The 24,681-nt window shown below is 40.7% G+C and overlaps 3 protein-coding genes across 3 annotated transcripts; 2 read left to right on the plus strand and 1 right to left on the minus strand.

Moving 5' to 3' along the window:
• The first annotated feature begins 1,566 nt into the window (after nucleotides 1-1,566).
• ilf2 (interleukin enhancer binding factor 2) lies at nucleotides 1,567-24,619 on the plus strand. Its single transcript, XM_084575485.1, has 15 exons — nucleotides 1,567-1,843; nucleotides 2,556-2,615; nucleotides 9,803-9,845; nucleotides 10,794-10,898; nucleotides 10,998-11,075; nucleotides 16,764-16,866; nucleotides 18,966-19,031; nucleotides 19,111-19,227; nucleotides 19,998-20,076; nucleotides 20,245-20,332; nucleotides 20,497-20,558; nucleotides 20,669-20,783; nucleotides 21,012-21,102; nucleotides 23,101-23,259; nucleotides 23,761-24,619. The coding sequence occupies exons 1-14, from the start codon at nucleotides 1,839-1,841 to the stop codon at nucleotides 23,250-23,252; spliced, it is 1,164 nt and encodes a 387-aa protein (XP_084431611.1). The 5' UTR covers nucleotides 1,567-1,838; the 3' UTR covers nucleotides 23,253-23,259; nucleotides 23,761-24,619.
• Nucleotides 3,727-5,172, plus strand: LOC311510014 (uncharacterized protein; the record flags this gene model as incomplete). Its single annotated transcript, XM_084575487.1, has 2 exons — nucleotides 3,727-4,332; nucleotides 4,774-5,172. The coding sequence occupies exons 1-2, from the start codon at nucleotides 4,015-4,017 to the stop codon at nucleotides 5,170-5,172; spliced, it is 717 nt and encodes a 238-aa protein (XP_084431613.1). The 5' UTR covers nucleotides 3,727-4,014.
• On the minus strand, nucleotides 5,673-7,343 carry LOC311510011 (putative nuclease HARBI1; the record flags this gene model as incomplete). Its single annotated transcript, XM_084575484.1, has 2 exons — nucleotides 6,253-7,343; nucleotides 5,673-6,130 (listed from the first exon to the last, which is right to left on the minus strand). Exons 1-2 carry the CDS (start codon nucleotides 7,112-7,114, stop codon nucleotides 5,673-5,675), a joined length of 1,320 nt encoding a protein of 439 aa, XP_084431610.1. The 5' UTR covers nucleotides 7,115-7,343.
• Nucleotides 24,620-24,681: the final 62 nt, after the last annotated feature.

Genomic DNA, 24,681 nt, shown 5'->3' on the forward strand with positions numbered 1-24,681 from the left:
GGGGGAGGAATGTCCAGCACATTGCAAGTAAGATGCAACAAGCAGTGGATATAGTACATAAATGGGCAATTGAGTGGGGATTCAGGATATCTGTTGAAAAAACAAAGATGATTTTCTTTACTAGGAGAAAAATAAGTCAGGAGTTAAAGATCCAAATATCAGGAATTGGAAAGAGTAGAGTATTTTAAGTATATTGGGATATGGTTTGATAAAAGATTAACATGGGCAGTACATATTCAAAAGATGGCAGAGAAGTGTAAAAAGGTATTGAATGTAATGAGATGTTTGCGTGGGGTGGAATGGGGTGCAAATAGGAGTGCTATGCAAACAATGTATGTTGGACTGATTAGGTCAGTTTTTGATTATGGATGTGTTGTATATGGGTCTGCTGCTAAGACTGTGTTAAATAAATTGGACAGAATACAGAGTCAAGCTTTAAGATTATGTTGTGGAGCTATGAGGACAACCCCAGTGGCAGCCATCCAAGTTGAGATGGGGGAGATGCCTCTAGATCTCAGAAGGGACCAGCTCAGTCTAGTGTACTGGACAAACGTTAAAGGTCATAGGATAGACCATATAAGTCAATCAACTCTGGTACAGTGTCAAGAGAGACAGAGAGATGGAAATAGCCTCATTAGATCTAAGTCCTACAGTAGTGTATTCAAGAGTTCCTTTATGGACTCTTGAAGATCTTTCAGTTGATCTTAGTCTCTTGGAAGAAGCTAAGAATGAGGGTATAGATAGTGATGTGGTGCAGGGGTATTTAAGGGAGAGATATGGGGATAGAATTATATTGTACATAGATGGGTCCAAAAGGGATGCGAGAGTGGGAGTGGCTTTTGTTATTCCAAAGTTAAAAATAACATCACAAAATAGAATTAATGATAATTTAGCAGTATATACAGCAGGATTAATTGCTATTTTGATGGCACTTTCTTGGGCTGAGAGCAATAGGCCAAGAAGTTTAGTAATTGCTTCAGATTCAGCTTCAGCTCTGATAAGTATTCAAAACATAAATTCACAATCTAGACAAGACATTGTTCTAGAAATAGTCCAGATGGCAAACAAGATATTGAAAGCTGGAATAAATGTTGGTTTTGTATGGGTTCCTGCTCATAAAGGAGTGACCGGGAATGAGTTAGCTGATAAGTATACAAAAAAGGCAACAGAACTGGATCATATAAGTTTAAGTATTAAGTATAGTAAGGCTGAAGTTAAATCCATTATTAAGGGAAAGATAACGGAGAAGTGGCAAGTCTTGTGGGATACTGGGCAGACAAAGAGGAGTGGGGGTGAGTAGAAGTACTTGCAGAAATACACAGGAAGAGAACATAATTTCACGAATGAGATTTGGGCACACAGGGCTAAATAGTACATTATTTCTAGTGGGAAAACATGCTGATGGCCCATCAGTGATGGGAGATGTAGTGTAACACTCAGGAAACCATAGAACATGTAATTGTAGAATGTACTAGATATGGTAATGAGAGGCAACAGTTAAGCCATCAACTAGAAGAGGAAGAGACTCCTTTAATATTAAATGATATTTTACAAAAGAAATCTGGAGATGTATGTTTTAAGTTTCTCTTTTCTTTTCTTAGAAGAACTGGTTTAATAAAGATCATTTAAGCATAGGGAAATATAGTATTCAGACCCACACTCCATTTCAGAAGGTGGCGGTAATGCAACCAGACGTTGTTTGCCAACTGCCATAAAACAAGAAGAAGAAGAAGAAGAAGAAGAAGAAGAAGAGCAAGCCACCACAAAGACGATCAACAAAGGGACGTAGAACAGTTCACGTAGAATATTCGCATTTGATAATCAAAACGTCGTACACAATGAGGTAATTATGTTGCCGTACATTTTGCATTGTGTTTAGAGTTTTAGTCTTGCAAGTTCAGAAATGTTGTTCTCGTGTCCTGTGCAAGTAACCCTAGCTCAGAGTATTTAGCCACTTATGTTAGCGTAGCTTGGCGCTAGCGGCGTGTATTGTTTCAAAACCTACGATAAAATGTTAGCCAAGTGACATATTCCATCTTTAATATACCAAATATGTTTTCGTAGTGAGGCTTGTTCCTGGTGTTATTTTGTGTGTTATGTGATGGTATGTTTAGCATGGTCCAGTTGGCTATCATTAGCTGGCTGAATGAATGAATGAATGAAATGTTTTTTTTGTGCCGTGCTTATTTTGTACTGATGATTTGGAGCGTAGCTACTGGTACGTTTGGTTGACCAGATGCCCTAAAATTGTCGTGGCAACGTAATCTAAACGGTGACGATATATTTGATAAGTAAATATGTGCTGCGGTTAGCGGTTCGATCCCCAGAATGAACCACATGCCGAAGTGTCCTTGAGCAATACACTGAACCCCCAGTTGCTCCCAGTGCGTGGCACTGGTGTGTGCTTGTGTGAGCGAATGGGTAGCTGCATCTATGACTGTAAAGCACTTCGGTACTTATACACTACATAAAAACATATACGCTATATAAAAACAAGGCCATTTACCATTTGTATAAGCAATTTCTACACTTTCTGTATATGTATTTGTATCCAGAGGAGACCGCGGAAGGGGGCGAGGAGGCCGCTTTGGATCCCGTGGAGGACTGGTCCAGGGGTTAGTGCAGCCCTCACAGATATCTTCATTCATTTTAGAAAACACATTATCAAGAATCATTAGCCAGGCCATCATGTATTGGTAGATTGAGGGCCATGGTGTTCCCATTAAACTATCCGGTATTGTCATTTTTAAAACATTTGTGAAATCATTAGTCCCTGTTTCCAGCTTGCATTATTTCCTGTTGAGTTTTGCTCGATAATGGCGCATGTCCTACATCTAAAACCTTTAAAACTATTTTTTTCTAACAGCACTTAAAATGTAGTGCTTACTTGCATTGGTCACTGCTGTATCTTTAAGTGCTTCCAGTTGTTTATGTTGTGGTCTTGGTAGTTCATCACTGTTCATTTGCTTGAAATTATGTTAGACACGAAGGCCAGTTTTAGAAAGCACAGCAAGGGGGTGTTGATATATAACACTGATCAGTATCATTATGTCCACTATTATTAAAAAGTGTGTGTGTGAGATTGAACAATAACACCATCTGTCCAACTACACTACCAGTCAAAAGTTTGGACACTACCTCTCATTTAATGGTTTTTCTTAATTTTCATGACAATTTACATTGCTGATTCTCACTGAAGACATCAAAACTATGAATGAACACTTATGGAATTATGTAGTAAACAAAAGATGTGTGAAATAACTCTAAATATGATTCATATGTTAGATTCTTCAAAATAGCCACCCTTTGCTTTGTTGACAGTGCTGCAAAACCTTGGACTTCTGTCAATGAGCTTCATGATGTAGTCACCTGAAATGGTTTTCACTTCACAGGTGTGCCTTGTCATGGTTCATTTGTGGAATTTCTTGCCTTCTTAATGGGGTTGGGACCATCAGTTGTGTTGTGCAAAAGTCAGGTTGGTACACAGCTGACAGCCCTATTTGACAAGTTTGAATTCATATTATGACAAGAACCAATCGGCTAAGTAACAGGATTTCCGCGGGGTCTTAAAAAGTCTAAAATTTGATAATGCCAATTTAAGGCCTTAAAAAGTCTTAAATACGAGCATATTTTCCATTGTAGGTCTTAAATTACATTTCGTCAAGTCTGAAATCCTTACGTCAATTTCCCGCTTCATTCGCATTTTGTTCAGTGCGTTGGTGGCATTCACACTTAAGCTTGATTTATGCTCGTGCGAAAAATCGTCTGCGTCGGTACGCAGAGAGTCTGCGTCGCCGCGAACCCCCTTCGCAGAGAGTCTGCGTCACTTGACGCGCACCTCCAAAAAATCCTGACTACGCGTCGAAACGACGCCGACAGCAGGGACATGCGACGCAGACCTCAAGGGCTGTGATTGGTCCGCTTTACGTCATTTCCGGTTCTCAGCTTTTCCGGTTCGTTCTGTATACAAGGGCGCCATTTTTAAAATTCTTGGAGCTGCACTTCGAGTTCAAGATGGACCAAGCTGAAGAAAGACTGATCGAAGAAGTGAGGAAGTATGAGCATCTGTACAACTCATCTTCTTCGAACTACAAGGACAGCCAGATGTCAAGTAATTCTTGGAGGGAGATTGCGCAGAACCTCGGTTCGGACTCTGCGGACTGCATGAAGAGGTGGAAGAACTTGCGGGACAAGTTCGTCCGCCACCGCAAGAAGATGGCTTCCAGGAGCGGGGACCCAGGTGGCAAGAAGGTCCCAGCCTTCTACATTTTCATGTCCTGGCTGGAACCGCACGTAAAACATCGTGAGACAGAGTCTAATTTTGGATCTGAGGTAAATATCTCTTCGTGCTTTTTCATGAGCCTTGTGCAGGTGAGCTAGCTAGCTCGCTAGCAAGCTAACCGATTGTAAACACTCGTGGCACAGTGCTTGCAGTTTGCATGTTCCTTTGTTTAAAATAAAATAAAATACGATGTAAAATGACTGGATGGAAGCTGTACTAGCTTTGGTGAAGGGCTGCTACTACACGGTTGGTTAGCTTTATCTGCAGCCTTTGTTCTAGCTAACGTTAGCAGTGACTGTAAACACTCGTGCCACCCAGTGCTTGCAGGTTGTGCAAACAAAATAATAGGTTCGTTATTGCTATATATGACACCAATACTTGTTTTTTTTGGCGTTTTAGTTAGAAATACAGTGTACATGATTAGATAAGAATCTCTGTATAACCTATACCAGTGTAGTTTCTTAACAATGTCTGCCTTTTCTTAACCACAGGAAAATACCACATTCCTCAATTCAGAGACCGATTCAACATTGCAGTCTCTGTCAGAGTCATCAGAGTCACCTTCGCCAGAGACACCCACTCCAGAAGAATTTGCCTCCCCCCAGCCTCAGACTTCATCCATGTCGGACAGCTTTCTGTCTCCCACCTCACCTTCTCCTTCTGCCAGACTGAAAAGAAGAAGGTGCATGGACCAGGGAGACACGATAAACAAGCACTTGGCACGTCTTGATGAACGTCGGCTGGAACTTCAACAGAGGCTGGTGCAGGACAGTGATGAGTGCTCTCGGTTTGCGCAGACGGTGGCAGACATGCTACGTAGGGTGCCAGAGAGCAAGAGGGCTGATCTCATGTATGACATTTATACAAAACTGTATGAAAACAGGGAATAGCGGTGAACACTAAACTGACTCCCTTCCATTGCACATTAACATTTTGCCGATTTGCTGGTTTGCTGTTGTACTTGTTGTAAATAGTTCCATTTTTTTACTTGTCTATTCTAGTTTAAATTGTATATTACAGTTAATATTTATTTAACATTGTTGCTGCGCTTAAGATTGTTAACCAGTTACTGCACCTTATTTTTTGAATAATAAAAACTCAGTTTGTCTGGAAACAGTTGAATTTTCATTTCTCTTACCCCTTTAATGCACAACATGCGTCACAAGTGACCTGCATGATTTTAAATCTTCAATATCTTTGCAATTAATTGATATATCCATTCAGGACTCCATAAATCCCTCAATTAACTTGGTTTGAATTATGAGCTTCATAAAGAAATGGCATGGCATGACATGAAAGATGTACATGCAGTAATCAGAAACAAGATATGTAATGAATGAGAAGTTTATTGGCAAAATAAGTCACTTGTGCATTACAAGTTTACATCGCATCACTGTTCAAGTGTGCCACGAGAAACAATGTCATTCTGCCATGGCACAGAACCATGTGCTGACTGAAAGAAAGACTTGAGGTCATTTCTAACAGCCATGGCAGCTCTGGTGGATCGGGCTCTGCTCATCTGAGATGGAGGGATAGGGTCCAAAAGGTTGTCCCCGGTCACTTCTCTTCGCCACTCACCAGGCCTGAAAGACCCAGCACTTTCCGTGTCTGCAAAACTGGGTGGTATGTAGCGGCACTGTGGGCTGGCCACCTCATCTGTGTAGGCAAGGTAGTTGTGCAGCACCACACAAGCCTTCACCACATCCACAACTTTGTCAGGCCGAAACTCAATTGGTCTTCCAAGAATCCGCCAGCGTGCTGCTAGGATGCCAAAGGAGTTCTCAATGACCCGCCTGGCCCTGGAGTGGCGGTAATTGTAGATCTGCTTGTCTCTTGTCAGATTCACTCCTACATAGAAAACAATATTAAAAATTGTTACTCTTCAATCACGGTTTAACTAAATATCTAGTACAAATTAAATACGACTATTTAATTTTTAATTAAATACTACAACTGTATCTGCACAATACCTGGGAAGGGGCGCATCAGGTTGCAGTGTAGAGGGAAGGCAGCGTCGCCAACAACGACGTGTGGAATCGTGACCGTGGTCCCAGGAAGGCCAGCTGGTGGGGGCAGATTCAGCTTGTGGTCAAGCAGCATCGACCCAAATCTGCTTTCCTTAAAAACGCCACCATCGCTTTCACGTCCATAGGCTCCCACGTCCACCATTGTGAAGCGGTACCTGGCATCGCACAGTGCCATCAAAACAATGGAGTGAGCACCCTTGTAATTGAAGTAGTCGCTGCCTGCCCGTGGCGGTGCCTTGATGTTTACATGTTTTCCATCTACACACCCAACACAGTTCGGGAAGTTCCAGAGTCTCCAGAAATCACCTGCTATGTTTTCCCACTGGTTTGTTGAAGGGCAGGGCAGAAATTCTGGCTGCAGAACTGTCCACAACGCTTTGCACACCTCCGACACAATGGACGACACAGTGCTGGAAGCTAGCTTGTAGCTTGCGGCTACAGCCTGTTGGCTTGAACCTGAAGCTAAAACTCGAAGCGTCACTGAAAGTCTTTGTGCTACATCAACAGGCATACTGTGTGTCGTCTGATGGTGGATGAGAGGTTGCAGACGACGAACAAGATCATCAAATCGACTTGTAGACATCCTGAAATACCTGAAGTGCATCTCATCGTCCAGGTCCTTCAGTGGTCGAACAAGTGTGGCAAATTCTCCTGTCCTTTGCCTTGACTCGTTCAAAGGGCGTACAGACCACCTCCTCACACGTCTTCTCTTTCGTTTAGTTTTAAGCATTTCCACGAGAAGCATTTGTTCTTCAATATCGATCAGCTCCAGCTCCAAAAGTGTCCTCTCTCGCTCAGTCGCCATTGTTCACTGTGCTGTTCACTCTGCCGCAACCATAGAAAAAAGCCGGAACCGGAAATGAAACACTCCACGCACGAATTCAGGAGATTTCGCGACTCAGCGCCCCCTAGCGTTGTGGCTGTAAATTACCACGCACTGCAAAGAAACCGACGCACAAGCATAAATGCCAAGTGACGGCGATCATGTTCGCCGAAGCTTCGCAGACAAATCGGCGCAGAACCCTAAATCAAGCTTTAGTTCCCTGTGTTCCGTGTAGTTCTTTATGAAATAGAACTATTAGCAGTACGCAGAAATAAAACTACAAATGAGACCTGGAAGTGGAATCCACTGTTCAGCCCGGTTTGGAATGTGTTGCTGCACCGGCATGGTACGGCCCTACAGATTTTTTCGTCATGTAACATTTGTTAGCGTTATGGATTTTGGCCTCCTTTTGGATTCGAGACTTCTGTCACATGAACCTCGTTGTCAACTTGGGAAATGGGAAAATGTAAGTTTAATGATTGCTGACTTTGTAACGTGGAGTTTGAGAGAAGCTTAGCCACATTTGCTAGTAGAGTGCTTCAACATGAAGTAGCAAGGCAGGAGACAAAGTGGAGGGATTTCTGCACAATACATTTATTAAACAGAACCATATAAAGCCAGGTCTCACGGCATATTACAAAACACTATAATAACAGATAATAAAACGTTTGTGGCCTGTAGCCTTCACCAGCGTCCACATTACCACATCTCCTGTCTCCGTCCATCCCTCTCACCTGAAAATACTGCCACTCTTGTCCATAGCCTGGTCACTTCCCACCTGGACTATTGCAACTCCCTTTTATTTGGTTTACCTGACAAATCCATCCATAAGCTACAATTGGTTCAAAACTACGCCGCATGTATCATCACTAGAACCCCCTCCGTAAGTCACATAACACCGGTCCTGCAGCAACTCCACTGGCTTCCTGTCAAATTCCGTATCAACTACAAAATCCTACTTCTCACCTTCAAGGCATTAAACAACCTATCCCTCAGTACCTCACCATCCCACCTGCTCGCTTGACCACCATGGGGTTCAGAGCCTTCTCCCATTCAGCCCCCTGCCTCTGGAACGTCCTCCCGGAACACTTAAAAAATTCAGATTCAGTCACCACCTTCAAATCTCAGCTCAAAACTTATATATTCAGACAGGCCTACTCCATTCCATAGTCTCACTTCTATCTCCCATTCTATCGATCATTTGTATGTAACTATATGTTCTATATTATGTTTGTGTGTATTTGAATTGTGTTTTATTTTAACCAATTTTGTACGGTGACCTTGAATGTCATGAAAGGCGCCTATAAATAAAATGTATTATTATTATTATTATTATTACGGAGACTGAGGAAGTCAAAAAAAAGAGGTGGGTGCAAGAGTGAGGGTGCATAAAGTGACGTGCAGGAAATCTTTAGATCATCTGCAACTCTGAAAACTGAATCATGGCTGGCTCTATTCATTTTCCCTCAGAGTTTTCCTGCCAATATGGCGGTGTCAACAAAAAAAGTCACGTGATGCCCGGGGCCCTGTAGCGGACTACAGTGATGTGTTTCAAAGCCATTTAATTCTATTGAAATACATTACAAAACTATGCATGGCACATAGGATAGAGGAAGTTGGGACATGTCTCAATGCATGCTAAATCACATCTAGAGGGTAGTTGACAGTTTAATGATGATATATTTTGTTATTTTGAAACTAATTTTGGGTCTCTGATTTTCTTTATTTTTTGTACATTTCCAGTAGGTCTTAAATTTCACCCATAAAGGTCTTAAAAAGTCTTAAATTTCACTTGCTCAAACCTGCAGAAACCCTGAAGTAAAGAGAAACGACAGTCCATCATTACTTTAAGAACTGAAAGTCAGTCAGTCCAGAAAACTGCAAAAACTTTGAATGTGTCCCCAAAGTGCAGTTGCACTTGCGGTATGACAAAACTGGCTCACATGTGGACCTGCCCAGGAAAGGAAGACTAAGAGTCACCTCTGCCGCTGAGGATAAGTTCATCCGAGTCACCAGCCTCAGAAATCGCAAGTTAACAGCACCTCAGATTAGTGCCCAGATCAATGCCACACAGAGTTCTAGTTGCAGACATACAGTATGTCTACATCAACTGTTCAGAGGAGACTGCACCAATCAGGCATTGGTCAAATAGCTGCTAGAAAACCACTACTAACGAAAAGCAACAAGCAGAAGAGATTTGTTTGGGCCAAGAAACACAAGGAGGAGAAGGAGAGTGATGGAGTACTCCACCAGATGACCTGGCCTCAGTCACCTGACCTAAACCCAATTGAGATGGGTTGGGATTAGATGGACCGCAGAGTGAAGGCAAAAGGGCCAACAAGTGCTCAGCATCTCTGGGAACTCCTTCCAAGACTCCTTCTCTCGATGAGAAGCTCATTGAGAGAATGCCAAGAGTGTGCAAAGCAGTAATCAAAGCAAAGGGTGGCTATTTTGAAGAATCTAAACGATGAATCGAATTTAGTTATTTCACTCTTTTTTTTTTTTTTTTATTTCTATATAATTCCATATGTGTTCATTCATTGTTTTGATGCCTTCAGTGAGAATCTACAATGTAAATAATCATGAAATTAGAAGCCCTACATTAGGTACAGATGCTCTTTGATGTTTATTACAAAACTACAAACTAATCTTTTCTTCATTACTGTTTAGGTACCGTCCATTTGTTCCACACATTCCATTTGATTTTTATGTGGTAAGTTAAAAAATGCTATCTCTTTGCAGTAGTGGTTATTTGCATTTAGGCAGGAGCTTCAAGACACAGCAAATTGGAGAGCAAGCATCACTTTTTATGTGATTGTGGGTGAGGAGGGGGGATGGTCTTGGAGTACACTACAACACCTCTTGTGATGTAAATAAGACATGTTTATTAATCCCACGTATGGGAAATTCCCTTGTCACAGTAGCACAGAATTTGGCAAAATATATATATACAAAAAACAATGATGGCTTCAACAGGGAAAATAGTTACCAAAAAACACAATACAAATTTGAAAAATATATACAAAAAATAACAATACTTTATAATTTATTTAAAATATATAGAGAAAAACTAGAAGTAAAGAGACATTCTGTATATACAGTGTGGTGGTGGTGGAATAAACTTTCCAAATAAATAAATTGCTAAAACTTCAAAAAACTATGAGATTCGGTTTGTGCAAAAAGGCAGTGCAAAAAAGCAGATTTATTTGTGCAAAAGTTATTATTGACTCAGGCTGGTGTTGTACAGCCTGATGGCAGCTGGAATGAAGGACCTGCGGTAGCATTCCTTCTTGCAGCGTGGATGCGGCAGTCTGCTGCTGAAGGAGCTGCTTAGGTCTCCTACAGTCCTACAGTGCAGTGGGTGAGAGGGGTTGTCCATGACTGATGTCAGCTTGGCTAACATCCTCCTCTCACCCATCTCTGCGATGGAGTCCAAAGAGCAGTCCAGGACAGAGCCGGCACGTCTGACCAGGTTGTTGAGTCTCTTCCTCTGAGCACCCACTGCTCCAGCAGGATAGGAAGTGTAAACGTTTGTCTTAGTGACCATGTTTTTCTATCAAAAACTATGATGTAGTCTACTGGTATGATTGAGCTAATAGTAAAGTAGCAGGGTACTGAGCTGCAGTGTGAGTACTAAAGAAGACTGTTGTTTCTCTCAAAGTGTGAGATGGCCTTCCCCAGAGTGAAGCATGCACCCGATGAGACAGCTTTCAGTGAGTGTCTTCTGAAGAGAAACCAGGACTTGAGCCCCACACCTGCAGAGCAGGTCAGTTCACAAACATGCACAATATAAATGCCTCTCTCTCCAATTGTTTTTTTTACATGCAGTGTATTACAGAAACCTTGTGTGTGTTCCTGCATTTAGTCATCCATCTTGTCCCTGGTAACTAAGATCAATAATGTCATCGACAACCTGATTGTTGCACCTGGCAACTTTGAAGTGGTGAGTAATATATCTAACATCCACCATTGATGACGACGTTACTATTTAGTTGATAAGCACTTATAATGTATGATGTGTATGCTTATACTTGTAATAATGATAATGATTTGGGCTGCTACAGATGATTATTCTTTTCATTTGATTAGTCGGTTGATAATACGGTCTGAGTACTCGTTTAAGCTTTTGGTAAATAGGTAACTCATAACTTCTGCCATAAAACATTTTCTGATAATTTTCTGATAATATTTTAACTCAAATTCGTAAATGGAAAAAAAAATAAAATTTAACCGTTAACTTGCGACAAATGACTCACTAGATCATCACTAGATATTTCTGTAGTATTCTGCCATTAAACAGCAAAGACAAGTGATGATTATGATTTCATTTCAATGACTTGTGGTGAATGTAATTAGAAATGCACCCGCACTATTTATCTGCAAAATGTGCTTACATTACGATTTTCAAAGATTCATATCTACATAAACAAACTGCTTACAAATTGCAAGTACTGATGCTGATTCAAGGTTACAAAGCTGATGGATCTTCTCTGTTCATGTACCCGTGCATAGTGTCCATTTCATTTTCACACTGTCTATTTTGTTAGGTCTCTAGACTAGATTATGATGATTGAAATGAGACCGTATAAGATATTTCCAGCATGTCTGGCTCGTGGAGCTTCTGTAATTGCCAGCCACATTGACATGTTGTTGCAGCCCCAGTAATGTATGCACAAAAGATTAATATGAGTAGTTATACAGTCAGGTCCATAAATATTGGGACATCGACACATTTCTAATCTTTTTGGCTCTATACACCACCACAATGGATTTGAAATGAAATGAACAAGATGTGCTTTAACTGCAGACTTTCAGCTTTAATTTGAGGGTATTTACATCCAAATCAGGTGAACGGTATAGGAATTACAACAGTTTGTATATGTGCCTCCCACCTTTTTAAGGGACCAAAAGTAATGGGACAGTGAATTGCAGCCTGAAGTCTGGAACGCGTAGACATCTCCTGTGTTTCATCCCTGGTGATGTTCTGCCAGGCCTCTACTGCAACTAGCTTCAGTTCCTGCTTGTTCTTGGGGCATTTTCACTTCAGTTTTGTCTTCAGCAAGTGAAATGCATGCTCAATCGGATTCAGGTCAGGTGATTGACTTGGCCATTGCATAACATTCCACTTCTTTGCCTTAAAAAACTCTTTGGTTGCTTTTGCAGTATGCTTCGGGTCATTGTCCATCTGCACTGTGAAGTGCCGTCCAATGAGTTCTGAAGTATTTGGCTGAATATGAGCAGATAATATTGTCCGAAACACTTCAGAATTCATCCTGCTGCTTTTGTCAGCAGTCACATTATCAATGAATACAAGGGGACCAGTTCCATTGGCAGCCATACACCATACGCCATGACACTACCACCGCTATGCTTATCTGATGAGGTGGTATGCTTTGGATCATGAGCAGTTCCTTTCCTTCTCCATACTCTTCTCTTCCCATCACTCTGGTACAAGTTGATCTTTGTCTCATCTGTCCATAGGATGTTGTTCCAGAACTGTGAAGGCTTTTTTAGATGTTGTTTGGCAAACTCTAATCTGGCCTTCCTGTTTTTGAGGCTCACCAATAGTTTACATTTTGTGGTGAACCCTCTGTATTCACTCTGGTGAATTCTTCTCTTGATTGTTGACTTTGACACACATACACCTACCTCCTGGAGAGTGTTCTTGATCTGGCCAACTGTTGTGAAGGGTGTTATCTTCATCAGGGAAAGAATTCTTCGGTCATCCACCACAGTTGTTTTCCGTGGTCTTCCGGGTCTTTTGGTGTTGCTGAGCTCAGCAGTGCGTTCTTTCTTTTTAAGAATGTTCCAAACAGTTGATTTGGCCACACCTAATGTTTTTGCTATCTCTCTGATGGGTTTGTTTTGACTTTTCAGCCTAATGATAGCTTGCTTCACTGATGGTGACAGCTCTTTGGATCTCATATTGACAGTTGACAGCAACAGATTCCAAATGCAAATAGCACACTTGAAATGAACTCTAGACCTTTTATCTGCTCCTTGTAAATGGAATAGTGAGGGAATAACACACACCTGGCCATGGAACAGCTGAGCAGCCAATTGTCCCATTACTTTTGGTCCCTTAAAAAGTGGGAGGCACATATACAAACTGTTGTAATTCCTACACCGTTCACCTGATTTGGATGTAAATACCATCAAATTAAAGCTGAAAGTCTGCAGTTAAAGCACATCTTGTTTGTTTCATTTCAAATGCATTATGGTGGTGTATAGAGCAAAAAATATTAGAAATGTGTCGATGTCCCAATATTTATGGACCTGACTATATAAGATTAAGATTAAGATTAAGATTAAGGTCTCTCGGCCAAGTATACTTGTGTATACAAGGAATTTGGTCTCTGCATTTATCCCATCCGTGAATTAGTGAACACACAAAGCACACAGTGAGGTGAGGCACACACTAACCCGGAGCAGTGAGCTGCCATGCTACAGCGGCACTCGGGGAGCAGTGAGGGGTTAGGTGCCTTGCTCAAGGGCACTGCAGCCACTTTCTACCGGTCGGGGGTTCAAACCGGCAACCCTCCGGTCACAAGCCCAAAGCGCTAACCAGTAGGCCACGGCTGCATGTTCTCTCAGAACTTCAGGGTCCCACTTAAACAGTGTATTTAAGGTGTAACAATATTAGCCTGTTTACATATGTTGTGATCAATACTGCATTATTTTAATGCAAATATGTATGCAGGAACATGTGGAATGTGTCACATTTATACAGGAGACCCATGCGCTGTTAGAGGTTGAATGACTTCGGATTTTTTAAAGTCGACTAATATGTTGTGAAAGTCGACATTGACTAGTCAATAACATCACACATAATGCTTTGCAGCAATTAAATCTATATTCTTGACTTGAAAGCATATTGTAAAAAGCAATTGTAGAGACTTTTCTGCAAGGTAATGAAGCTTGAACATGGGCTACTCTAGACTGTAGCCTACATCATAAACACTGTCAGTCTCACACTTGTAATATGCGGCTCTTGCGCTGCAAAAAAAACAAAAAAAAAACACGCTCTACAACCACAGCAACCATGTGAACTGAACATAAACATATGAGCTTATCAATACTGGGATTAAAAAAAATGTGGTATATCTCCGAATCCTTTTCCCTGTATAGGAGTTAAAGGTCTAATAATTTTAGACAATGCAACTTACCAACAAATAGTTTATATGTGGCCTCCTTCTCTCCATTCCCGCAGGACATTTGGTAAAGTTGTTAATTGAGTGCCATTGAGAGGATTTGGACCATTCCTCTGCTAGCATTAGCGGATGCCTTTTTAGGGGAGTGTGCATTGGCAGTAGTCCTTTTGTTGTATTTCAGGTCTGACATGTCAAGGCAGTATGGGCTTCATCTTTAGTGAAGTATTTCCACACACTTGATGAACCGCTGCTAGATAGATAGATAGATAGATAGATAGATGGATACTTTATTAATCCCGAGGGAAATTCAAGCATCCAGTAGCAGTTACAAACATTGAACATAAAATACAAAAGCTATATAAAAAAATAGAAAGTGACTAGAAATAAAATGTTTATACAACTATAAACTATGTTAAAAATATAAAGTGACCTGTTAGAAAATATAAATATAAAGTGACCTGTTAGAAATATAAAGTGACCAGTAGAAGTAGAAGGTTTTTTTTTTTTTTATAAATATGAGAGCTACAAATGGGAAAAAATTAATGAAAATCACAGTCACCAGATGTAGCAGAGGTAGACAGACATGGTAAATGACAGAGTGTCCAGTAAGTAGGTGCAAAAGATTTGTCCATTGTCTATTGTGTCTCCTGCCATCACTGAGAGCTGTTGTACAGCCTGATGGCCAGGGGGACGAAAGAGTTCTTCAGTCTGTTGGTGGAGCAGGATTGAGACAGCAGCCTGCCACTGAACACACTCCTCTGCCTGATGAAGGTGTTGTGCAGAGGGTGGTGGGCGTTGTCCAGTATGGACAGCAGTTTGTCCAGGGTCCTTCTCTCTGCCACTGTCACCAGAGAGTCCAGCTCTGTGCCCACCACTGAGCCAGCCCTCCTCACCAGTCTGTCCAGTCGAGCAGCGTCCCTCTTCTTGCTGCTTCCTCCCCAGCAAACCACAGCATAGAAGAGGATGCTGGCCACCACAGACTGGTAAAACATCTGCAGCAGTTTTTTGCAGACGTTGAAGGACCCCTAGTCTTCTCAGAGGCGTCCGTGTTGTTGTTGTCATGTAATCGGCGACTAGTCGACTTCCTGCTTAAAGCATCATGGCACAGCAGTAAAGTCGACTAGTCGGTACAACTCCTACTATCAATCTTTTTATGAATCTAGATGTGCCAGTCTCAGAATACATTGCGTATACACCCAAACCTCTCTGGAGTGAATAAGAATTTGATTTGTTGTGTTGACTCTCTGAGTTTACCTCTCCTTTGGATTAAACAGTACACATTGGTTGTTCCCAATATTTAACCAGTCTACTTCATTTCCCTCCTGTTTCCACTATTTAGCAATTTTGGCAATTTCAAAAAAGTATAGTCGCAGATCTGGTATTCCAAATCCACCTTTGTCTTTTGAGGCACATAATTTACTTAATTCTGGCTCTCTTCCCTGTCCGTAAAAACTGTGATTATATTTTTATATCTTTTAAAATTGATAGGTGGTATTGTGAGGCAGCATCAAAGTCACATAGTTAAATTTGGGAGCTATAATCATTTTTATAATAACCTTTCCCCAGAGTGTGAGGTTCAACCTCCCCAATTTTTTCCAAACTTGATTGGATCCTTTGTAACACCAAATTAAAGTTCAATGAGGGCATCTCATACCCGCCAACACTGAGCAATGAAAAAGAGGGAGATTTTCTGGGGTAGCGGTTGGATTGCTCCACTTGCAACATCCCTGCCACGTTGTAATCAAAACAACTTTTAATGAGACTTAAATCCATAGCTACAATGAAATGTGCTACAACGTATGTCCCGAAATGACTCTACAGCCTTCTTGGAGCCAAATTTGTGTAATTTTAATCACAATAAATTACAATATACCATTATACATACAATAATAACAAAAAAAACATTGCTGTCAAAAATTTCAGATTTTAAACCACACACATACTAAATGTAATATAAATGTAAAACGTTCATTATTAATTGTTATTTGGGAAAACAAACATATTTCGTTTGTGAATTAATAAAATTCAAAATGGCAATTTCCAGTCCGTAGAGCACTTGCGTTATATTAATATAGTTACCCCCTTAATAATGGGGTCAATATAAAGACACACTTTTACTGAAGTCATCACAGAAAATGAAAGGGATGTTGTTCTTCGCAACACAAGGCAGAAAGTGGCATGGCCTCCAATTGATCACAGTTTATAGTATAGCCTGAAAAATTAGAATATGACTAGTTTCCAGTAGCTGAGGTAATGAACTGAGTGGATCAGTCACCCCTGCCAAAAGGTTGTCTGCATAAAGCATTTATGTTACTGACTTCGCCCTCAACACTCCTAATGTCCTTGCTTGTCCTAATTCTTATAGCTGATGTTTCTAGAAAAATAAGAGAGAGCAGCCTTGACAACTCCCTTAAAAGAGTCCAAGAAAGGTGATATATAACTTATTATTGTTAACAATGATTTACCTGTGTCTCTTTCAGCAAATTGAAGAGGTGCGTCAAGTGGGTTCATACAAGAAGGGCACAATGACAACAGGACACAATGTTGCTGACCTGGTTGTAATCCTCAAGATCCTCCCTACATGTGAGTGACAACTGGGAAATGTCTGTCTAAAGGAGTTTGCTGCAAATGTATCAGCCTTTATGGCTTTTTGATGTGTTGGCTCTTGTGACTTGATTGATGTGGAATGTGGAAAGTACAGTCAGGTCCATAAATATTAGGACATTGACACAATTCTAATCTTTTTGGCTCTATACACCACCACAGTGGATTTGAAATGAAACGAACAAGAAGAATTTTCTCTTCAGTTTTGTCTTCAGCAAGTGAAATGCATGCTCAATCGGATTCAGGTCAGGTGATTGACTTGGCCATTGCATAACATTCCACTTCTTTGCCTTAAAAAACTCTTTGGTTGCTTTCGCAGTATGCTTCGGGTCATTGTCCATCTGCACTGTGAAGTGCCGTCCAACGAGTTCTGAAGCATTTGGCTGAATATGAGCAGATAATATTGCCCGAAACACTTCAGAATTCATCCTGCTGCTTTTGTCAGCAGTCACATCATCAATAAATGCAAGGGAACCAGTTCCATTGGCAGCCATACATGCCCACGCCATGACATTCAATCCAATCCAATCCACTTTATTTATATAGCACAATTTTAACAAACACAAGGTTTCCAAAGTGCTTTACAAGATAAAACACAATAAATAAATAACACAATAATGAAGTAGTAAAAATATGCATGTATACACATAAAAACAACACTCTACATGGTGTTAAAAGCCAAAGAAAAGAGGTGGGTTTTAAGAAGGGTTTTAAAATGAGACAGAGAGGAGGCTTGTCTGATGTGCAGCGGCAATTTGTTCCAAAGTTTTGGAGCTGCAACAGCAAACGCGCGATCCCCTCTGAGCTTAAGCCTAGTTTTAGGCACCGTCAGGAGCAGCTGGTCAGCTGACCTGAGAGATCGGCTAGGGGTGTAGGGGTGCAGCAGCTCCGAGAGGTAAGGTGGGGCAAGGCCATTCAAGGCTTTAAAAGCAAATAAAATAATTTTAAAATGGATCCTAAAATGGACGGGCATTACCACCACCATGCTTCACTGATGAGGTGGTATGCTTTGGATCATGAGTAGTTCCTTTCCTCCTTTCCTCCAGCACTGTGAAGGCTTTTTTAGATGTTGTTTAGCAAACTCTAATCTGGCCTTCCTGTTTTTGAGGCTCACCAATGGTTTACATCCTGTGGTGAACCCTCTGTATTCACTCTGGTGAATTCTCCTCTTGATTGTTGACTTTGACACACATACACCTACCTCCTGGAGAGTGTTCTTGATCTGGCCAACTGTTGTAAAGGGTGTTTTCTTCACCAGGGAAAGAATTCTTCGGTCATCCACCACAGTTGTTTTCCGTGGTCTTCCGGTTCTTTTGGTGTTGCTGAGCTCAGTGGTGCATTCTTTTTTTTTTTTTAAGAATGTTCCAAACAGTTGATTTGGCCACACCTAAAGTTGACACCAACAGATTCCAAATGCAAATAGCACACTTGAAATGAACTCTAGACCTTTTATCTGCTCCTTGTAAATGGGATAATGAGGGAATAACACACACCTGGCCAACAGCTCAGCAGCCAATTGTCCCATTACTTTTGGTCCCTTACAAAGTCGGAGGCACATATACAAACTGTTGTAATTCCTACACCGTTCACCTGATTTGGATGTAAATACCCTCAAATTAAAGCTGAAAGTCTGCAGTTAAAGCACATCTTGTTAATTTCATTTCAAATCCATTGTGGTGGTGGATAGAGCCAAAAAGATTAGAAATGTGTCGATGTCCCAGTATTTATGGACCTGACTGTATATTAACTCAAGTTCTGTAGTTAACTACAATATTAGGTACTCATATTATTTACTAATATTAGGGCTCATTCTGGTGCTTCACTAAGTTAATGGTAGGGGAAGCACTACAGTGCTCTCTGGTTATCATTTTTTTGGCTTACAAAACTATCCGGTATCCGAATCAGAATCAGCATTATTGGCCAATTATGTGTGCACATACAAGGAATTTGACTCCAATGAACTTTTGCTCTCATGTACAAAAAACACATAACTTAAATAAGCGTAAAAAATAAAAGCCTATTCAAAACCTTTTTGAAGTAAGTTTAATGTTGAATTTGAATCATATTTTTTTTTTCAGTGGAGGCAGTTGCTGCTCTTGGGAATAAAGTAGTGGAGACCCTTCGAACACAGGACCCTACTGAAGGTACCATATACGATGAAGTGTTGTTTTACAAATAACTTCTCAAGCTGTTAGTAAATTACTGATCTGTCGCGTGTTTCAGTGCTGTCCATGCTGACCAATGAGACAGGCTTTGAGATCAGTTCAGCTGATGCCACCGTCAAGATTCTCATCACAACGGTCCCTCCCAACCTTCGCAAGCTGGACCCAGAGCTGCACTGTATGAAAATATACTTGTGTCCGCAACTCACAAACATACTTGATTCATGCACATTTCCCAAATGCTTGTCTGAACAGATATGTCTTCAGGGGAACAGGTAGAAAATACCACAAGTCTCAAAAACTTTATTACCTGGCCATATTATACTCTGTATATTAGAGCATGGTCCCGAATCTTTTGCTTTTTGGCCGAGTTTAATGTTGCCAATTTTCTTGTGGACCAATCATTATACCCCGGTCAGGCATAACGTGACTACTGACAGGAGAAGTAAATGACATTGACTATCTTGTGACAATGTAATGTTCTGCTGGGAAACATTTGGACCTAGCGTTCATGTGGCTGTTACTTAGACCTGTATCACTCACCTAGACCAGGCAACCCTACCCCATAGCAATGACACTCCTTGATGGCAGCAGCCATCCCCAGCAGGATGCAGCCTGACACAAAAACGGTTTAGGAACAACTCAAAAAGAATGAATAACGGTGGAAGGTGTTGACCTGCCCTCCAAATTCTTTAGATCCCAAACTCATCAAGTATCTGTAGGATGCACTGGAACAAGCCTATGGGTTGAGGCCCCTCCCCTCAACCAACCAAGGACCCAAAGGCCCTTACTAACAACATTGTTGTCTGACACCACAGGACACCCCACACAATATTAGGAAGGTGGTCATAATGTTATGTCTAATTCGTGTATATGTAATAAACAAATACATAGAGTCTAACATTGATGGTTATTGCCAGTGTTTAATTTTCTTTGTTTTTTCTTCAGTGGACATCAAGGTGCTACAGAGTGCTCTTGCTGCCATCCGCCATGCCCGCTGGTTTGAAGAGAATGCCTCTCATTCAACGTGAGGAAATTTTCACTTGCATTAGGCCTGCTGCTCTATTGTGGCAATGTATCTGTGATAACACAAAACAGATGGATGGATAGATGGATAGATGAATGCTTTATTAATCCCAAACTGGGAAATTTCGCCATTGCAGCAATGTTTTTCTATCATTTTCATAATATTCAGGGTCAAAGTACTGATTCGCCTGCTGAAAGACTTGAGGCTGCGGTTCCCTGGTTTTGAACCCCTCACTCCATGGATCCTGGATCTTTTGGTAAGTCCCAGAGTCCTGACATTTGATAAAATGTTGCACTCAGAGTACATAACAAAGCCCGGTGATTGCATGGGCAGTGTAGCTCAAACCTTGTGTACTGTTTGGTAAATGACATCATTAGTGACAATTTCATAATATTGAGCTTTATGTCTGTCCTATTCAAGGGCCACTCAGCAGTGATGAACAATCCTTCCAGGCAGCCCCTGTCTCTGAACATGGCCTACAGGTTGGCTCTCACTGTCCTCAGGGTTCTCTTCTCTGTGCTGTCAATGATACACTGTCCTATCTACATAGAGATAGGACAATTTATAAAGACTATGTTTTGAATGTTTAAAGGCGCTGCCTGCAAATGTTGGCTGCTGGTCTCTTTCTGCCTGGGTCTGTGGGAATCACTGACCCATGTGAAAGTGGAAACTTCAGAGTACATACAGTCATGAATCTGGAACAGCAGGTAGGTCTCGTTCCGTCTCTCTATTGCAGGTGATACAAGGAGGGCATTGGTGTGGACTAGTAGATATTAATTAAATTATTAAACTGAAAATGGCTGTCCCACACATCTGCAACTGGACTGCTGCTCTAAAAAACAAAAACAAAAAACAACACCAATACTGAGAATACTTTAGAAGTGAAATCTCAACTCAATTTGAGATAACCTTTTCCGTTTTTTCTGTTTGTCCAGGACATGGTGTGTTTCACGGCACAGACACTGGTGAGGGTTCTGTCTCATGGCGGCTACAGGAAGATTCTTGGCCTTGAGGGAGATGCTAGCTGTAAGATAATTTTATTCACTGGCAGCAGTTTAAAATACTTTCACATTTCATTTACAGTAGGCAGATAGAGAATTCCTCTCATTTAGAAATTTAGCTCTATTGGTTAAATATTAAACGTGATTGCAGACACATTGTGATTGCTGTTCACACTATGTCCCTCAGAGTAAAGCTGGATAACCCATATTACTACGAGTTATCCATCTCGAAGTTGGGAGGGGGGAGAGATCCATTGTGGAAGCAAGCAGCATAGTCAGACAAATAGATTTAAAGAGGAACTATTGTTTTTTACAACCTGGACCTTATTTCTGGCATAAAAAACGATTGTTTACTCACCCATATAACTTTGGTGTTATTTGGAGTCGTTCGTCAGATATTTAGATCCGTGTATATCCATAGTGGGAGTGACTGGGGCACCGAAATGCTCTAAATAACGCATTATCTGACAAGAAACGCGTTCATTTCACCAATATTTTGTTATGATACGCTTGTACTATTCCCCGTTGAGGCCGGAGTTACCTGTTATCATCATCCGGAGTCTGTAGATTGACCTACTAACTTTTGACCTGGATGATGTCATCTCTGAGCGCCGCGCGCACACCTCGTGGCTTGTTTACCTGTAATTTGCTACTGCTATTTTTTTGCAACATGGCTGAATGTTTTTCCGATTCTGAGGTTGTGGACGACGACTTTGTTTATGATGGACATCCTTACTGTTTTGAGCCAGAGTATACGGATGAGGAGCTCAGGGTGCGGAGGCAGGGAGAGAAACAGCTGGCCAAAGAACAACACGTTCGTGAATAGATAACGGGTATCTCCAGACTCAACGGGGAATAGCACTAGCGCATCATAACAAAATATTGGTGAAATGAACGAGTTTTGCAGCGGGGGGGAGGGGGGCATAAGTGATGATGATTGGCTAAGGTAGGGTAAGATTTCATGGTAAGCCAATCAGCGCCAGGGCAGTGTTCAGTTGAGCGGGTGTTGTTTACACACAAATGTGTGCACAGCAGTATCACACAAGCGATCAGAGATAGACTGCAGCAATGGAGAGTTCAGAGCATTCAGAGGTAAAGTAAGTATAGACATTACTTTAACCTCTTTGAGGTAAAAGGCAAGAACGTACACGTGAAGTGTCTAAAAAAAAATCTAATTCTTAGACGTATTTAAACATATTTTTTTAACGCAATTGTTACTTTCTCTGGTAACTAGTTACTTTTATAGTGGAGTCATTCAGTTACTAACTCAGTTACTTTTTGGGAGAAGTAACAAATAACTATAACTAATTACTTTTTAAAAGTAACGTGCCCAACACTGAATATAAATCACTGCTATATGAATAGAGATTGAATCCAAGAACCTGTTATGATAGCTATAGCATTTCTCCAATTCATCAGGATCTAACTAAGCAGAAATTACAATATAAAGTAGGGCTGCAACAAACAAATGTTTCAGTCAATTATTGATTATATTTCTCGATTATTCTATTGACTATTTTCTGAGTAATTGATTAATCCTTTAGTTAACCACTTCAGGAATTCAGGAACAGATTAAACATTTAATAAAACATATTTTGCCGTGATGTCTTAAGTCCAGAATTTATTTTCAGCATCACCGTTAAACCTTCTGTACAGTCTGGTGAGTCAGTGGTACTGTATAAATGGAGGTCAGAGTGCTTTCTGATTTTTTTGAGATTAGAAAGCCAGTAGATCTTCTATGTTGAGGCACTCGCGCACAGCGGCTGTGCTACAGTGGGTGGCGGTTTCATTTTAAGTAAGGGTTAAACTTACTGGATTTAGTTTTAAAGAATTCCTACACTTTTCACAGGCCCTTTTGTAATTCCTGGCCTATTTCAGTACTGATGCAAAATTCAGCAATTTCATGCCTTTATTTTTTGTTTCAGCTCAGGGCATTCGGTTTGTTTTTTATGTTGAGGTGTATTTCTACAAACTGTACCTACTGTGAAGTTTAGAATTAACAGGCAACAATATGCTGTCACAGACCTGGCAACAGAGATGTCCACATGGGACGGTGTGATTGTCACTCCTTCAGAGAAGGCCTATGAGAAACCTCCAGAGAGGAAGGAAGAGGAAGAGGAAGCTCTGGAGGAAGGAGGAGATGGAGAGGATGAGAGCATGGAGACCCAAGAGTAACAAAGAGGTTGGAGCATTCCTACATTTTAACACACATGTTCCATTACTGTGTAAGAGCTCGCACAGGTAAATGGAAAGTCAGCTGTTTACAATACATTAATTTTATTCGCTGATATGTTATTTAATCTTGCATATCACAGAATGCCACGTTTCAACAGCTTCTGTTTAGTGTTCTGTATATGAACTTCAATTAACGTTAAATCCAATATCTGTGTTATTACGGTAATTTATGATGGACTGAAACAAAACGGATGATCTCATTCTACATGCAGACATTTCATATATTGTATAATTTATTTTAATAGGTGGGATAGCATCATAAGAGAGACTACTAGCACCAATTGGTTCCACATTAAAAGGAGTGAATACTTATACAATCGCTAACACTCCCATATTGGTGTTTATTTGCAAGTGCCACCCAACAAGTGTAAACCTAACCATTGTAGGTTCAAAGATTTATTTTGATAAATAGTGTCATACATACCACATTTTCTGCTCTCTTTTACAGTGAATGTTATCAGCTCAGCCAGCTTGGTGTGTATCCAGAAAAATCCACCAGCAGAACTGTTCACCTGCTGCCATCGGTCCCCTGATGTGTATGCATAATAATGTTTGTTTTGTCTTTACCTTGGTTTTGTTTGGAATTCATTTTTGAGACGGTGACATTTTGATCAAATTAACATAATCAGAATAAAAATGTTCATTTTTAATACTTACAAAGTCTTTTGCAGGTATTGATTGACAGTAAACTGAAACTCATGGACATTACCAAAAAATGGATTTTCTCATTTGTGATGCATTGCCAAGATTTTAACTACAGCTGTCTTCATCATTTTCTTTTGCCATATTTCATGGATCTGTCTGCCTTTAGTTGTGGCTTCAGCGAAATAAATGCAACACAAGTTTAGATTAGCTTATTGACATGGCATTGAAGACGTCTTCACGTTAACTTTAAAAAAACGCTGAGTAGTTGTCACTGTACAGCAACCCAAGTTGCTATTTTTGGGTCCTTTTCTATCTGTATTGTAAAGCACTATACAACTAGATAGATAATACTTTAATTTATCCCACTATATATTGTGGCGTTCTAAGCAGTCAGTATGGCGCTATACTCATCAGAACTCATTCACATTTCCCACTGAACAATACAACTACCCAGTACTTCCATTTACATTTTGTATTTTCAGCAATTTTCAGCAAAAATAAAGTAAAATGATGACTGAGGATATGGATACAGGACTAAAGAATAACATTCTGGAGCAGTTCTGGCTTACAGTGCTGTTTAAAATTATTTGCATACCTACAGTCTTGTCCATATGATTCAAGATTCATAGAGTTTGTTGTGTGCACGGTGTAAAAACGTGTTTCCCCGTATAATAAAATTCTTTTGCCGAAATTCTTCTGATGATGTTTAGTAAACTGCAGAAAG

The sequence above is a fragment of the Chelon labrosus genome (assembly GCF_963514085.1).
Source record: "Chelon labrosus genome assembly, contig: SCAFFOLD_52, whole genome shotgun sequence".
Lineage (NCBI taxonomy): Eukaryota > Metazoa > Chordata > Actinopteri > Mugiliformes > Mugilidae > Chelon > Chelon labrosus.

Coding starts and splice junctions, on each gene's coding strand:
- ilf2 (XM_084575485.1), top strand. Junction 2,616..9,802: donor CGTGGAGGACTGGTCCAGGG/GTTAGTGCAGCC, acceptor ATTACTGTTTAG/GTACCGTCCATTTGTTCCAC. Junction 20,077..20,244: donor GAGAATGCCTCTCATTCAAC/GTGAGGAAATTT, acceptor CATAATATTCAG/GGTCAAAGTACTGATTCGCC.